We start from the raw sequence: 17,134 nt of genomic DNA on the forward strand, positions 1-17,134 counted from the left end.
CCAACCCACGGACCAGGAGTCAATTTAGATTGGTCCTGTCTAGATACTACCCCAGCAATGGTACTCACCGGGCAGCACGGAACGGAAGGCCTCGGACTGGACTGGACGACGGACGACGAACTTCGGACTTCGGACTTCAGTTACAGGTGGGCCTCCGGATACCTCGGACCTTGGACTCTCGGCTTGGGCTCTGGTCGGGACTCGCCGCGTTCCTCCACCGTCTCGTTCGGATGCTGGACCGCCTCCTCCGTCTCCTCCGTGGGCCTGAGGGATACTTGAGCAGAAATATCTGCCACTGCGCAGAAGAGTTCCGTCACGACTGCAGAGGGTCAGGGGGTCGGCGTGGCTTCACCGACGCGTGGGGAAAGGGCAAGTCCCTATTCGGGCGCCATTATGTGGTAAATAAATAAATAATACCCTATTTTTGACTAGACTTATAGCATAACAGATAGCTCAATAAATAAGAGTCAAGATTCGAGGTAGTAGGAGTTTCTGCAGGTTTATTACAGCATAAGGACGGGATCAGGACAACCTGCATAGGAACAGAATGACAGGGCCCAGCAGGACAACTGGGGCCCAACAGGGGAAAAGAGGCCCAGCAGCTGCTGGGGCTAGGTCTGGGATGAGCGCGCTAACATTCAATAACAAAACACAGGCATATATACATAGCGCGAACACATAGCATTACATTGCAGTAGGCGTAGCAGTGGGTGGAGCAGAAGGCGTGACGCGTAGCAGTCGCGAAAGATAACAGTAAAAAGAGGTGTAACTGGGAGTATACTTAGACATGTGGTGCAAACGTAACAGAATATGTCATGAATGGGCGGAAACATAGGAGGGGGCTACCTAAGGAGCCGGGACCTCTAACCTAATGGTGCGCGAAAACTAGCAATGACGTGTTACTAGGAGAAGCTGGGGGCTATGAACTCTGTGTTAGGAGCAGAGACTAGAGTCTGGAGGGTCGGAGCGACATGTACCTAAACCCTATCTGGTATCTAATGTTTAGGGAACATGTTGATATAAACTAGAAGTCATGAGGGGAAAAGCTAACTTGATTCTAAGACTGGACCATGCATTATTCTACATGTAGTGCGTGATGAAGAATACTAAATGACCATTAAATACAGTATTTCTCTAACGTGGAGCCGAGTAGGCTAGACAATGACGGAAACTATTGATGCAGTTCAGTAGCTTAGGAATGCAGAAGGAGGACTGAACTGATAGCTGGAACTATAACATACTTTTGGCAGACTCAGAGGCAGAGCCAAGCTGCACCGGGCACTGCGAGGCAGGAAGTAAGTGAAGGGTCGAGGATACAGGTGGGGGCTGTATCGCTCCTCAGCGAGGCTTTCAGGAGACAGGAGCTGAATCTGATGTCCGGGCCCTTTTGAGGCCTGGAAACGGGGACTTTATAATGGAATAACGTGCACGCTGGGAAACGTGGCAACATTACTTTACATAGGCCTGATATTCGTAGTATTCACGAGGACTGGAAACTAACATACTAGAGGTGGACACAACTGTAATTGCGTCATTAATCAGGCATGGGGAATAACATATGCATATTGGTCATGCACACATAACATATGATGGATGAGGCGTAGGGACACAGAACATGGCAAAAGTTACTTTTCCACATCCCGACTCAAACATGGGAAAGCCCCGGGCCCCGACGGTTACAACCCCCTTTTTTACAAAACGTTTTGTCAGGAACTGGCGCCACTGTTGACGCAGCTCTTCAACTCCTTTGCCGAGTCGGGGGCTATCCCCCCGGACTTACTACCGGCCACAGTGTCGGTTATCCCCAAACCGGGAAAGGTCCGGACTGAATGCGACTCCTACCGACCGATCTCGTTGCTGAATGATGATCTCAAGCTCTACACGGGGATTCTTGCGGCGCGTCTGGCGCCATATTTACCGGGCCTGGTGGATCCGGATCAGGCCGGGTTTGTTCCAGGCCGCCAAACGGTGGACAACACTAAGAGGGTGGTTCACGTGCTAGAAAAGGGCTCCCGTATACCCGGGGAACGCATGCTGCTCTCGGTTGACGCGGAGAAAGCGTTTGACCGGGTGCACTGGCCTTACCTTGAGAAAGTGCTCTGCAAATTGGGTATGGGAGAGAAATTCCGCACCTTCATATTTAACTGTTACAAATCCCCCGCCGCGACGGTACGGGTGAACGGGTGCAGCTCCGGCCAATTCGTGATAGAGCGAGGTACCAGACAGGGATGCCCACTGTCCCCGCTACTCTTTGCTCTATACATGGAGCCATTTGCCCAGAGAATTCGCCGAAACCCGGCTGTGACCGGCGTCCGGATGGGGAGCCACATTCACGCCATTAGTCTGTATGCGGACGATGTGATCCTGATGCTTGATAATCCGAGAGAGGCGCTCCCTGCTTGCATTGCCGAGATGGACGCCTTCGCCAAGGTTGCGGGCTTCAAGATGAATATGAGAAAGTCGGCTGCATTGGACGTCTCGCTCACCACTGCTATGAGACTTGAGCTGCAAGGGCGATTCCCTATGCAATGGTCAAAGGATCTGGTCCCATACCTAGGCATACTCCTGGCACCTTCTTTGCCTGCCATGGTGACTGCTAACTACGCAGCCCTGGGCAGGAAAATTAAGGAGGAGTTAGCCCGCTGGAGCAGAGGCACGCTGTCGTTGCTGGGACGGGTCGCTGGGGTGAAGATGACTCTCTTACCGCAGGTGCTATATTTGTTCCGGGCCCTACCGCTCCAGCCGCCGAAGGGATGGATACGACAGGCTCAGTCCGATGTTGCACGCTTTGTCTGGCAGGGCCGCAAACCCAGACTCAGGAGAGCCTTGTCCACGCTGGCACCTGACTCTGGTGACCTTGGCATTCCGGATCTGCACAAATACTACCAAGCGGCGCAGCTGCGGTATCTGGTGGAGTGGAGCAAATGGGAATCTGATAGGCACTGGCTTTTTCAGGACCAGGCTGTGGCGGGCAGGACCCTGCAGGAGGTACCCTTCATGCGCAGAAATCACCGCCCCCCCAATCTCTATGCGTCCTTTGTTACGCAGGTCCCGCTCTGTGTGTGGGACGACGTGAATGTTACGCATGAACTCACCACCTTTCCGTCTCCGCTTACCCCACTGATCGGGAACCCCGACTTCCGACCCGGGATGGAGCCTGGCGCTTTTGCGCGCTGGCAATCAGCCAGATGTTGCGCTCTGTTTCACGTGTATGGTCCGGAGGGAGCCGTGTCGTTTGAGGACCTCCGCCGGGACTACCACTTACCTGAAACTGAGCGTATGCGGTATCTACAGGTACGCCATTGGGCGCTTCAGTCGCAAGTACGGGATTTGGCTGACCGGAAACTTACCCCATACGAGATGTGGCTGGCAACGCGTTCATCGGACGCCAGGCTCATCTCCGACCTGTACCGGCTCTTGCAACCCCCCGCTTACCACCCCTTCAGGCTCATCTTCCGCTGGAACGGAACATTGCATCAGCTTCGGTCCCTCCAGGACACCTGCGGAGTGCTGTGTATCACCGCGACAGATGACGAAGTCTCCACGCCTCGACGCCGCCGCGCCTCCAGGGAGGGATGGCAGACGATCCGACGGCGACGACCCACACTCCAGCCTTCGCGACCGGATTCTCCCACGATCAGAGCTGAGATGGACAGCGCCATACGTGAGGCTTCTAGGGATTCATCGTCTGGTGATGTGGCCTTGACGGCCTGAGCAGTCTCCGGGGGGAGATCATATTGGCTTCATCATCATTGCAGGTGCGGGGGTTCTGGGGGGGATGGGGGGGGCTCTGGGAGGGCTTAGGTGGGGGCTTGACGTCCACTTGAATACTTTTCCACGGACTAGTCCGTTAGGGACCAGACTGGGACGATGGAGTTTTTTGAGCAGTTGGGACTGGGGTTGAGGGGGGAGAGGGGGGGAATTGGGGAGTTGGGCAGTTCAGGGGTTGTTTGGAGGGTGGGGTTGGGGGGGGGTATGGGGTTCCTGCTGTGCTGTATCATCTAGCTGCTATGCGCGCTTTACCCTCGCGCCGCCTTCTCAGGGCTGGGTGAGGATTGTTAGGGGAGGGAACTGGGGTTTGTGCTGTGCTATTGTTTTTTGCTGCTGCTTTTGCCATGTCCTTCTTCCACAGGTACAGAATGCTCATTGTCATGCTACGAGGTTATCGCATTTGCCTCGCCCCGCATTGCTTGTCTGCCCCGTTTTCCTTACTGATTTAGGGTCACTAAGCGATATTTCCCTGTCTGTTCATGGCCCTTAAGATTGTTACCCTTAATGTGAAGGGGTTGAATAACCCGATCAAGCGTAGAGCAATGTTGTCCCTCCTAGAAAACACCCAGGCGGACATCTGCCTCTTACAAGAAACACACCTCTTGGCCCGAGATTGTCTCCGGATGAGGTCCCCCAAATTCCCGGTACAGCTTTTTTCCTCGGGGACTACTAAAACGGCAGGGGTTGCAATTTTGGTGTCTAGACAGTTTAGAGGGGAGGTCCTCTGTAAGGTGGCGGAACAGAAGGGGAGGCTCCTGGCTTACAGGGTTAGGCTTGGGGGATTGCTGTTTACGGTGGGCTCAATATATAGCACTAACGATCACCAAGACTTGTTTCTACAATCAGCCTTGGAGGATATCACGATTACACCGGACAGACATATAATCATTGGGGGGGACCTGAACATGGTCTTTAACTCATCTTTAGATAGATCTGCGCAGCGACGTCCACACACCGGGGAATTTTCACAGCTGAGTACCTCCCGCTTACGGGATCTTGATATGCATGATTTGTGGAGACGCTTACACCCCACCACGCAGGCCTACTCTTACTACTCTCACGCGCACAAGACATATGCTAGACTAGATTGTCTCTTGGTCACAGGCCCGGTTGCCGAACTAGCGACAGCCTCCGATATGGGGCTTCTTACATTGTCTGACCACGCCCCGGTGTCGGGCTCCTTCCACCTGCCGCCGATGTCTCCCACACGAGGGGTATGGCGTCTGCGGGATACCCTCTTACATAAGCAGACGGTCGTACGACAGATACGCGACGCGCTTACTGAATTTCGGACGCACAATGAGAATGGGGATACCTCCCGGGCGACGCAGTGGGCTGCCCTCAAAGTGGTGCTCCGAGGTGAGTTCATCGCCATCTCCTCCGCGGAGAATAGGGAACGTCAACAGAAGAGGGATGAACTTACGACTACAGTACGGGAACTGGAACAAATGCATCAGAGGACGGGGGCCCCCAGAGTCTGGAGGCAACTCAAAGCAGCCCGGAAGCTTCTTTCCGCGCTAGACATGGACAGGGCGGAGTACGCGGCGCTGCGCCTGAAGCACGCGTATTACACTGGCGGTGACAGATGCGGCCGACTACTCGCGAACAAACTCCGGGTGAAACACCAGCACCAACGGGTTAGAGAGCTGTCCCTTCCCGACGGAACTTCGGTCACGGAGGACCTCCAAATTGCGGACGGGTTCCGCCGCTACTACGCCAACCTATATGCGGGCGCACCCTCCTCAGCCTTGGCCGAGGATGATTATCTTGCGTCAGTCGACCTCCCTGTCCTTACCCCGGAACAGGTGGAACACATGGAACGAGACATTAGGCCGGAGGAGGTGATTACGGCTATCTCCCGACTCAAACATGGGAAAGCCCCGGGCCCCGACGGTTACAACCCCCTTTTTTACAAAACGTTTTGTCAGGAACTGGCGCCACTGTTGACGCAGCTCTTCAATTCCTTTGCCGAGTCGGGGGCTATCCCCCCGGACTTACTACCGGCCACAGTGTCGGTTATCCCCAAACCGGGAAAGGTCCGGACTGAATGCGACTCCTACCGACCGATCTCGTTGCTGAATGATGATCTCAAGCTCTACACGGGGATTCTTGCGGCGCGTCTGGCGCCATATTTACCGGGCCTGGTGGATCCGGATCAGGCCGGGTTTGTTCCAGGCCGCCAAACGGTGGACAACACTAAGAGGGTGGTTCACGTGCTAGAAAAGGCCTCCCGTATACCCGGGGAACGCATGCTGCTCTCGGTTGACGCGGAGAAAGCGTTTGACCGGGTGCACTGGCCTTACCTTGAGAAAGTGCTCTGCAAATTGGGTATGGGAGAGAAATTCCGCACCTTCATATTTAACTGTTACAAATCCCCCGCCGCGACGGTACGGGTGAACGGGTGCAGCTCCGGCCAATTCGTGATAGAGCGAGGTACCAGACAGGGATGCCCACTGTCCCCGCTACTCTTTGCTCTATACATGGAGCCATTTGCCCAGAGAATTCGCCGAAACCCGGCTGTGACCGGCGTCCGGATGGGGAGCCACATTCACGCCATTAGTCTGTATGCGGACGATGTGATCCTGATGCTTGATAATCCGAGAGAGGCGCTCCCTGCTTGCATTGCCGAGATGGACGCCTTCGCCAAGGTTGCGGGCTTCAAGATGAATATGAGAAAGTCTGCTGCATTGGACGTCTCGCTCACGACTGCTATGAGACTTGAGCTGCAAGGGCGATTCCCTATGCAATGGTCAAAGGATCTGGTCCCATACCTAGGCATACTCCTGGCACCTTCTTTGCCTGCCATGGTGACTGCTAACTACGCAGCCCTGGGCAGGAAAATTAAGGAGGAGTTAGCCCGCTGGAGCAGAGGCACGCTGTCGTTGCTGGGACGGGTCGCTGGGGTGAAGATGACTCTCTTACCGCAGGTGCTATATTTGTTCCGGGCCCTACCGCTCCAGCCGCCGAAGGGATGGATACGACAGGCTCAGTCCGATGTTGCACGCTTTGTCTGGCAGGGCCGCAAACCCAGACTCAGGAGAGCCTTGTCCACGCTGGCACCTGACTCTGGTGGCCTTGGCATTCCCGATCTGCACAAATACTACCAAGCGGCGCAGCTGCGGTATCTGGTGGAGTGGAGCAAATGGGAATCTGATAGGCACTGGCTTTTTCAGGACCAGGCTGTGGCGGGCAGGACCCTGCAGGAGGTACCCTTCATGCGCAGAAATCACCGCCCCCCCAATCTCTATGCGTCCTTTGTTACGCAGGTCCCGCTCCGTGTGTGGGACGACGTGAATGTTACGCATGAACTCACCACCTTTCCGTCTCCGCTTACTCCACTGATCGGGAACCCCGACTTCCGACCCGGGATGGAGCCTGGCGCTTTTGCGCGCTGGCAATCAGCCAGATGTTGCGCTCTGTTTCACGTGTATGGTCCGGAGGGAGCCGTGTCGTTTGAGGACCTCCGCCGGGACTACCACTTACCTGAAACTGAGCGTATGCGGTATCTACAGGTACGCCATTGGGCGCTTCAGTCGCAAGTACGGGATTTGGCTGACCGGAAACTTACCCCATACGAGATGTGGCTGGCAACGCGTTCATCGGACGCCAGGCTCATCTCCGACCTGTACCGGCTCTTGCAACCCCCCGCTTACCACATCCATAACCCAGGGAGGGTTCGATGGGAGCGAGAGTTGGGGAGGGAACTGAGTCACAAGGAATGGGACGATATCTCCTACCGGGCGCGTCATTCCGCGTACCACTCTGGGCTCACCGAAACCTTCACTAAGATCTCCACATATTGGTACTACACGCCTCAGAGGTTGCATGAAATGAACCATAACATCCCGAGCACTTGCTGGCGCGAATGCGGACAGCTCGGCACACTTACACACATCTTGTGGGATTGTCCGCTATTAAGTCCTTACTGGAAAGAGGTTTTAGACGAGATAGACCAGTGCTTTAATATTGAATTACCCCGCTTCCCAGCCTATGTCCTGTTAGGATTACCTAATGGCTTGATGTACCCTTTACGATCTAGGAGGGGCAGACAGATTGCGATTGCTTTGGGCTCGGCGATCCAGAACATACTTATATATTGGCGCACCACCACCCTTCCTGCCACCACAGGTTGGCTGCACAGGTTATGGCACGTTCTGGGAATGGAGAAACTGTCCCTCACGGTGGCAGGTGAGGTGGATAGATTTGAGGACTTGTGGCAACCTTTCCATACTTTACTGCAATCGGAATTCAAGGAAATTACTTGTCCCCGATACCTTAGGTTGTTGAGGCTGACGCCCCCGATTGCCTAGTTGCCATGGATGTGGGGCATGATGGGAGGAGTGGTTCCCTTGAGATGGTGTTGGATGGGTAGGACATTTGCTCAGCACAAGGGGGGGAGGGTGGTTCTGGAGGGAGGGCACGGTGGGGGGGAGTTGAGGGGGGGTGTTTGTTTTGGAATTTGTCATCACGGCGCTTACACTTAGACTGAGGCTCTACAATCGCTCAGGTGGTATTGCTTGGAAATCTGAAGGCGCATCTGGAGCAAAGACTTTGCATTCCGTCCTTACGATGACTGTATTCATTGTATGTATTGTTGTTCTCTGTTTCTTAAACTGCAATAAAAATGCTTTAAACCTAAAGTGGAATGAAAATGTCTGAATAACCTCAGGGATTCCTCTTGCCAGACTAGGATCCTTACATCAGAGAAGCATCTGAAAACTGTCTTAAGATGCTCCGTTCCATCTCTGTTTTGGGGGGCACCCGCATTCCAAACGGGTCTTGGAGAAACGCACTAGCCTCAGATACTGGACACCAGCCCTTCCTTGTCCGATGTAAAGATGCCTTTTATGTTGTGATCTGTGCACGATGTCGAAGCGGTGAGGATGCTGTCACAGTTCTGCTTGTCTTATCCCAGGTCTTGGGCAGCTCCTTGTCTGGGAGTGGCAGAGTGAATCCTACGTGTTGAAGCAGCAGGGCCACTTCAATAACATGATGTCCCTGGCCTACTCCCCAGACGGACAGTACCTGGTGACGGGCGGAGACGATGGAAAGGTAAGTCTGTCTGCTTCTAGGTTATGCTGGGTGCTTGTTTTATCCTAGTATCTTCGTTCAGCTGCATCTTAAGCTGTTCACTCTCCAATGAGTCTTTTTTTGTTGTTGTTTAAATCTGTTTTTATTGACTTTTAAGTTTACATATTCATGAAAGACAACATGTTTTGAGAGCCCTCTATACATTGGATCACCTATCAATCGTTGAAACATCCTACTGTTACATGAAGTGTAAGCGTTTCAAGTATACATATGGTGGCCGCTACTCAGGAGCGGATTTGACTCTAGTACTCAGTTCATTCTACAAATGATAGAGGTTACAGTGCACTCTCCAAGGAGTCTTTTTGAACCTCAGGATACATTTTAATATATGTTAGCTATCTCAAGCTTATTTTTGTTTAACAAAGGTCCTAGGTTTTTGAGTAATACTTAAAGAAATAATTTACACAGGCTCGAGATAAAGGCTGTGTTTTTCTTCTTTAATGTCCTGCCGGACCGAGAAGCATTTATTTTGAAAGCAATTTTTAGTATAGGCAGAATAAGGCGAGACAAGTCGCACATTGGTAACTGGGCACAAGCCTGTACCTAGTCAGAAGAAAACAATACAAGGGAAAAAGAAAAGGAGTTTACAGGCAAACAAGGAGAGCAGGGTGGCTTATAATACAATGCAAACAAATTTTTAAATAAGCACAAACCCCCACAGTAACTGCCGTGAAAAATATGAATCATAAAACAAGCAGTACTGCAAAACAGTCGACGAACGTTTCGATCCCTATCTCCTAAAGTATAGTGGGATCATCTTCAGGACTATAATTGACTTTGCCTGATTGGTCGAGTGAGCCTGTAGGTTTAAACAGGAAGGAAAAAAGGGAAAAGAAGATTCTTCATCAATTCATTACATAGAAAGGATTAAAAGGTTAAAAAAGCCAGTCAGTGACCACTCTTGACATGCAGAATGCAACACGTGCACATGCAGTTGCTTGTTCCAAAGGGCACGGGTGCTTTTGTGCTCGTATTTGGAGTGAAGACCGAGTGATAGTGGGGCATACCGTATTTGCTAAATAAAAAGTAGTGCTCAGTGGCTGGATGCATGGTGTTTTGTGAAAATTGTCATGGTGAGGGAGTGTTGGCCAGAAGGTCGCAAGGATGTGAGTCCTTAATATACAGATGATTACCACAAACGAGGCAAGGTTGGCCGGGAGTGGCTGGAGACACTTCAAATGAGCAATAGGCTTCCGGTATAGCTGATGCCTATAAGAAGATATCTTTATCATAAAGGGCGAATAACAGATTTAAGGGAGAACAATTAAGAGAAATGGAATTGCCGGGTTTACCGTGTCCGCTTCGTAGTTGAGCGGCGTCGGAGAAATGTGCGGATATAAACCCAGTTGGGTCGGTTCAATTCAGACCTGAGAGAAAGGGTTTTGACAAAAAATCAGGACCTACTGGGTGAAGCCGGAGTGGCGGATTAAGTGCAGTGAAGGAACAGAATATTACCCTTGAAGCCTAGCATCTAGCGTGGGCTCGACGGGGAACTTCAAATGGAAGTTTAACCTGTGAACAAAACATGAGCAATTGAAGGTTGGCAGTGAATAAAAGTGAAGGTGAAGACGGCGAGTGCAGGCAGGTAGTTACCGTAATATGCGGTTTGTAATCTCCGCATGGCGCTCAATAGCGTGGGCCTTATCCGTGCGAGCCTATAAGGAAAGAATACGGAGGGCGCACATGAGGCACACTGGAATGAGATGGGCCCTCAAGGGAGCCGGGGTAATGCATCAGTTCAAAGCTTACCGTGATGTGCTCGTAGTGGGGCCGCAATGGGTTCCCGTCTGGAGGCTCGATGGCCTGGTGCTCAGCGTCTGCATGCAGCGGCGCCTAATGTGGTCCGGGTTGGCGGTGATGAAAAGTGAGGACGGACTAGTCGGAGGTGATAGTGATCCCGGTATTGGGCGCCATCTTGGAACAGGCAAACCGGCGAGTGAGTGAATTAAGTGCATACAGGACAAGGTTTACACCATAAAGGATCATAAAGACAGAGGGGAGCACATACAGTTATATGGGCTCACGCCAGAATGCGGTTCTCTGAAACACACGGTCTCCAACTGATTGAAAACAACTGACATTTGGAAATGTTACAATTGAACATAGACAATTATGTAGGCTCATGCAGAAAAAATTAATTAACCATTCATAGCCAGCTTATATCAGGCTAGTCCAATCCTCTGTTCTGTTGAGACCATCCTGGATAGAGTTGAACTGTATGATGGACTTCAGCTCTTCTTTATTGAGTAACTGTCCCATGTTGCCACCCCTCGGTATCTCAAGCTGTCCCTTTGTATCACCCCCAGTGTTGGGCCTCCAAGTTTCTAATCTCAGAAGGTCTGTGTGTTCAAAGGTGTGATTCAGAGAGAGCACACAACTGATTTTTGTCTGCTTGCTACTAGTTCTCCTTGTAAACAAGACTGTTAAGTTGTTTTTCTGTAATTGGTTTTGGAAATGAGATCGCTGTACCAAATGGTTACTCTGTTTGCTACTGTGGTTTCCCGGGTGTAGATTTTAGGTAGGTTAGTTGGAATGGGATCTGATGGTATTTCTGCGTGCCCCTGTCGTACACTGATTTGTCATTTTAGGTTCATTAGTTACAAGTTATGTCTAATGTTTCATCTATTTGCTCCTCTGAACACTGAATTGACACTCTTTGGTCATTTGGGAATATGATTTGTTCAGTTTTGTAATGGGGTGGACATAATCCGGGTGGAGAATTGGCTCTTCGTTGCTCATATTTTCCTGTGGGGCTGTTCATTCCCAGTTCATCACTCGATTCTTTCTAGGTGAAGGTGTGGAACACCAGCAGCGGCTTCTGCTTTGTTACGTTCACGGAACACACCAGCAGCGTTACAGCTGCTACATTTACCACCAGCGGCTTTGTTATCGTCAGTGCCTCGCTGGATGGCACTGTTCGGGCCTTTGACTTGCACAGGTGAGTTCCCTCTCGCGCTTTTATTACATGATGAAGTCAGCCTTGGGTAGCAGCTACTCAACAGTTAAAAGTCTGTACGGAGAGCCAAATGGGTAAACAGAGCTTATATTTGAGCTCTTTGGAGGGGGGCTAAAGAAAAGAATATTGTAGAAGAAAGGCTTTTGGGGAATTATAGTTGGCTTCTTCAGGGAGAGCCGTGGCATGTGTGTTGCTTGGGGAATCATTAATGGTATTTTGGTTAGGGTAATGACTACTAAGTACATCCATCAGTGTGAACTGTTTATTTTGATGAGGATATCCCATAACCCTTCACTGTTCCGGTTCTTCTTTCAGGTACCGTAATTTCCGCACCTTCACCTCCCCGCGTCCATCGCAGTTTGCTTGCCTGGCTGTAGACTCCAGTGGAGAGATCGTATGTGCTGGATCGCAGGACTCCTTCGAGGTGTTTGTGTGGTCGATGCAGACAGGGAGACTCTTAGATGTAAGTAATAAAAGCCGTGCGTGTTCTTCGCACATGATTATACAAAATGACAAGGAACTTGATTTTTGCCCGGCTCATCGGGCTCTGTTGTCAAAACAAACCCCAAGTAAATTTTTAAGTTCTAATGGTTTGGTCAGGATATCGTGTGTGTGTGTGCCAGTCTGCCTGTCTCTTCGTCTGCTACCCACTGGCTGATCCTAAAAATAGAGAATGTGTATCATTTATACACCTTTTTCTATATAAAACCCTTCTTTTGCTTTCTTTAGTTTTCTAAACAAGTACTGATCTAGGCTCATCTGCAGGCTATTTGCTCCTCAATGCAGACAGAACAATGAACTATAATAATGTAAAGAACATTTTGATGTCTGTGTTCTATTATTATATATTTTGTGTGCCAGTCAGTTCATCTCCAAACAGCTTATGTTATTGCTTAGCAAAAGCTTTCTTTCTTAATCTTAAATTAATAAATGAATTTTATGGTACTTTCCACAGAATTCTCTGACATTCTACCATTCGCCCATAACCTTTACTCCGATGGCCATTACAACGCAATAGGTTCCCCCAAATGTCCCTACAGTGGCCCTATGTACAGTAACCTTCCCTTAAACAGTCATCTTGGCTTTGGCTGCCAACTAATTACAAACTGGTTAGCAAGATTTAAACAGCTGTCGAAGCATCTACACTATTTGGGCCCTCCTTATATTCAAAGACAGCCATCATCAAGACAAGTAATCGTTGCAAGTTTAATAAGCAAGACTGCAGTATATTTTTTCTGGGGGTGACAACATTTCCATTCCTATGGCATGTGTCCCTCATCAGAAAAGCAGAGGACTTACCTCCGTCCACATTGGAAGACCTAACTGTAGTCTTTTTCTTTTACTCTTGATGTACAACTAACACATCCCTTATTGACTTGGTACTGGAGGAAAGAATGTTCTTTCTTCAGAATTCAATTTGTTTTTCTGTAATCCAGAATCATAAACTTTGGACAATAATGAGACCCTCATGAGCAATTGGGTAGCTGGTCCCTTTGTCTTACTTACTCACATTAAGTTAAAAGTTGAGGGTTCATGTGTATCTCAAAATTGATATAGAGCTATGTATTTATTTATTACACAATTTTATATAATGCAACTCAACATTGTGTTATTGTGGTTTACAAATAGAACAACGCGAAAAATGGAAAGTGACAGTGATTAAGTTTTAAATGCGATCATAAACCAGTTGTTATGAGGACATAAAAAATGACTCATTAAACCTAAATGAAAGACACGTGGAAGTAAGAGGAAAAGCAGTGAGAGGTTAAAGGAGAGGGATTTGAACTAGGATAGATTGAAAGTTAAGTTATATGATCAAGATTCTCATGGGAAGAGTTCTTAGAGGAGCGAGGAGAGCGCTGGGGAAAGAGAAAAAAGAGGCAACAAATAGGAAAGGATAAAACGGAGGACAAAGGTGAAAAGTATATATAGAAAAATGAAGGAGGGTGCAAATAGAAGGAGAGGAAAGGAGGATTTTAGGGAGACTGGACAATCGGATAGGTTAGGCAATAAAAAAAATGGTTCATCAGGTGTGACACAAAATGGAAGATGGTAAGGAGGGGGGCTGAGCATGGACTGCAGAGAAAGAAATAGGAAGTAAGTTTATCAATTTAGGTAGAGGTAGGGTTTTATGTTTTTTTTCCAAAACTGAAGATAGTGTGTGTGTGAATACAGGTCTTCAGTTAAAGTATCCCAAAAAAATTGGGTACATCTTGAGAAAGATTGGATAGTGCCAAGGTGTATTCCGAATTTCTGAGATCTTTGTACTCCTGAGGATTTTCTGTTCTCCAAACATTTTTGAAGAAGGATGATAGGTAGGGCCGGCATTTGTTGAAATGCAGGCGAGTTTGAATTTAATTCTGTCTTTTCCGTAAGTTGGCATGGCTTAAATCAATCAAAAAGTGATCTTCCTTTCTCTCTGGGTCAAATTCCTTTATTTCCCCGCTTTCCTCATTACAATTTCAGGCTGATTTTTGTCTCTGACTTTTGCTATCAGCGTGCCCATCCGAGGATCCTTGTCAACAGGGCCTTCGGACAAAGGCAGATCGTATTCTTTATGATCACTTGTATGCCCAACAACGCCTACCAACAGTCTCTGCCGCAACAAGTATTGCACCTGATCCACGTACTTTTCATTCTCTGCACAATCCGAAAAGCTTGGATCGCCCTCATTCTCCAGGCAGTCCATCTTGGGTTCTGAATCCAATTCTGTAATTATTTGAAATCTCGGCTCTGGTCGCATCTTCTCACAATGCTTTTTCAGCAGATGTTGTGATATTGCCAAGTGATCCCATATTTGTGTTGTTGTGTCCTTCCGCCCCTGGTGTAGATTAGTCAAAGGGGCAGAGTGAATTTATAAAAACACCTTTTCTTTAAAAAAAATAAATCCAAAACGGTTGAAAGAAAGTTCATCTGATTGGCAGCCACATAGTACTAGGGTTCATGTGGTGCCTTTTGCTGGGACGGTGTGTTTACGTACAGCAATTTTGAACAATTGAAAATGTCACTAATTCCCTTCTGTATGATCTATATATCAGTTAAGATGTGCAAGATGAAAGAAATAAAAATCCCCTTTCTGATCGGTTAATATATTTATTGTTCACAACAAGTGGGTTGCACTAACCAACCAGAGCATGGAAATTCGTTGCTGATGCGGTTCTTAAAAAGGTCACCGTGTCGTTCTTAAAAATGCCACCATCTCAGATTTAATTTATGCTAAGATATTATTTCTTATGCTTTTGTTGAATACACTTAAATGCTATTTTTGAGGTTTCCTCTCTTATTTGGCTGCGAAACCTGTAAAAGTGAAAGGCACACGGTTCCTAGTTTCCTATGTATGCAAGGATTGTCGACTAAATTGTGTTCACATTTCATAGGCCTCACATTGAAGAACCTCTAAGTAACAATTTTGTGAGCAGGCGATCTTTAGTTTAGTTGAGAGACTCCTCTTTTTGTGTTCTCTCATGCATTATCTGTCACCAGAAACCTACAACAAACCATGTACTGCAAGACAAACAGCTCACTCTAAATATATGATTATGGGTTATAAAATAGCCCTATTCATGAAACGTCCATGGTTCTACTGTCTGTACCCTTCCATTATCATTTAATTAAATGTCTTCCACTTTTTACGTTTGGACCAGTGAGATTGTGCCTCTGTTAAGTGTTTGTCTATCAGTGAAAATCTTGATGGAAATATAAATGTTTTCTACCATTTGTAATTCTAGCTCTGAATAATAGATATTTTCATGATAGTCCTAAACAACCCACCATTCTCCTTGGCAGCTCCACCCATATGTATGTTCATATGTAACCCTGTTAGAATTGACGGCTCTTCAGCGCCAGCGCTTTGCTTTATAATGACCTGGGCTGCACACTCTCCAAGAGGTGCATTGTCTCAGCTCACGGAAGACACTGCCTAGTGGGCTCAGCTTGATTGTTTTTATTTACATTTTCATTGAGGACGAAATTGCCAAGGACTGGAAAAGTTAAGTTTTTCCAGTGTGGGCTAATTTCAGATTAGGTGATTTTTAAAGTAAAAATAATGTAATTACTGTTGCCTGTGTATTGGCACTCATTCATAAAATCTCTTTTTTTGTACAAGAAAATGTTCTTTTTTTTGTGCTCTGAAATGGTGTGTGTAGGAGGAGATATTCTGAGTTTAATAATTCAATGAAGATTTCTATGACGTAGAACCCAGATTTACACGTAAGCCACGTATTCTCCCTGTCCTGTCTGCACGCCTCTGCTCTTTCTTTAACGTCCTGCAAGCTCCCCGTCAGTCTGACTCTTTTACTCACAGGTGTTGGTTGGACATGAAGCTCCCATCAGCAGCATAAGCTTCAGCCCTGTACAGACCATGTTGGCCACAGCTTCTTGGGATAAGACCGTCCGACTCTGGGATATGTCGGACAGCTGGAAGACCAAAGAGACGCTTTCGCTGAATTCGGACGGTAAGGATATACTCACTCCCATCACTTTGCGTCCTGTTCCTGAATGTTTCTACCTCTTGTGGTGAGACCTTGTTTACAAAATACAAAGTAAATTAACAGTTGTTGCTAATCTTGGGATCAGTACAGCCAAGTGCAAAGCACCTTGAAAAGCAGCACAAGGTGAGGGCGTGAAAATCCACAAACAGCTGGATCCTTGGGTTACCAGACGATGTCTTAGTATCTAAAGAAAGGTGATGCCTTCAGGCGTGCAGAGAGAGTCCTGGGGTGCAGAAAGACATCTACGAGCAACAGAAAACATTATTTGCCACTGTACAGTTCACTAGTAAACCTGTAAGGCCTCATCTGGAATGTGCCCAACTATAGTGTTTTGTGTACACTTTAAATGGCCTTTCCGGAGACCTCACCTATAGATTAGTGCACAGGGCTGGAGACCTCAGATCATATCCATTTCTGGGCACTTTTCCCAGATTATTGTGTTAATTTCTAGAGACCTCATATGTAGTAGTATTATTATTAGTATTGTTATGATGTTTGTTACGTTCTGTGGCTTGTTTTGGGTCTCTGGAGCTTTTCTCCTGTGAATCGTGCCCATATCTGGAGGCCATATGAGTTCTAAAGGTCTCATCTAGAGTATTGCACACAGTTCTGGCGCCATCTTGTGATCTTGTGATTTTGTGCTATTGTGGAACCGCTTCTGGAGCAGTATATCTCGCTCTGTATTCCTCCTCTGCCTTATTGTTGTCATTTCTGGAGGCCTTTTCTTAAACACAGTGCCTTGTTATTTGATGCTACTTATGAGCATTTTGTGTACCGTTCAGGAGACCCGATCTGGGATATTGTGCTTTTTTAAAACCTCGCCTGC

At 48.2% G+C, this 17,134-nt stretch overlaps 1 protein-coding gene across 1 annotated transcript in view; it reads left to right on the forward strand.

The window, feature by feature from the left end:
* Positions 1–17,134, forward strand: part of PWP2 (PWP2 small subunit processome component) — a 163,963-nt gene that overhangs the window by 101,797 nt on the left and 45,032 nt on the right. Inside the window, exons 10-13 of the mRNA XM_078656408.1 lie at positions 8,687–8,823; positions 11,652–11,800; positions 12,134–12,281; positions 16,122–16,272. Of these exons, the coding sequence (XP_078512534.1) occupies positions 8,687–8,823; positions 11,652–11,800; positions 12,134–12,281; positions 16,122–16,272 (585 nt within the window). The remainder of the gene's footprint in view (positions 1–8,686; positions 8,824–11,651; positions 11,801–12,133; positions 12,282–16,121; positions 16,273–17,134) is intronic.

This window comes from Lissotriton helveticus, chromosome 8 (genome assembly GCF_964261635.1).
Source record: "Lissotriton helveticus chromosome 8, aLisHel1.1, whole genome shotgun sequence".
NCBI classification, from domain to species: domain Eukaryota; kingdom Metazoa; phylum Chordata; class Amphibia; order Caudata; family Salamandridae; genus Lissotriton; species Lissotriton helveticus.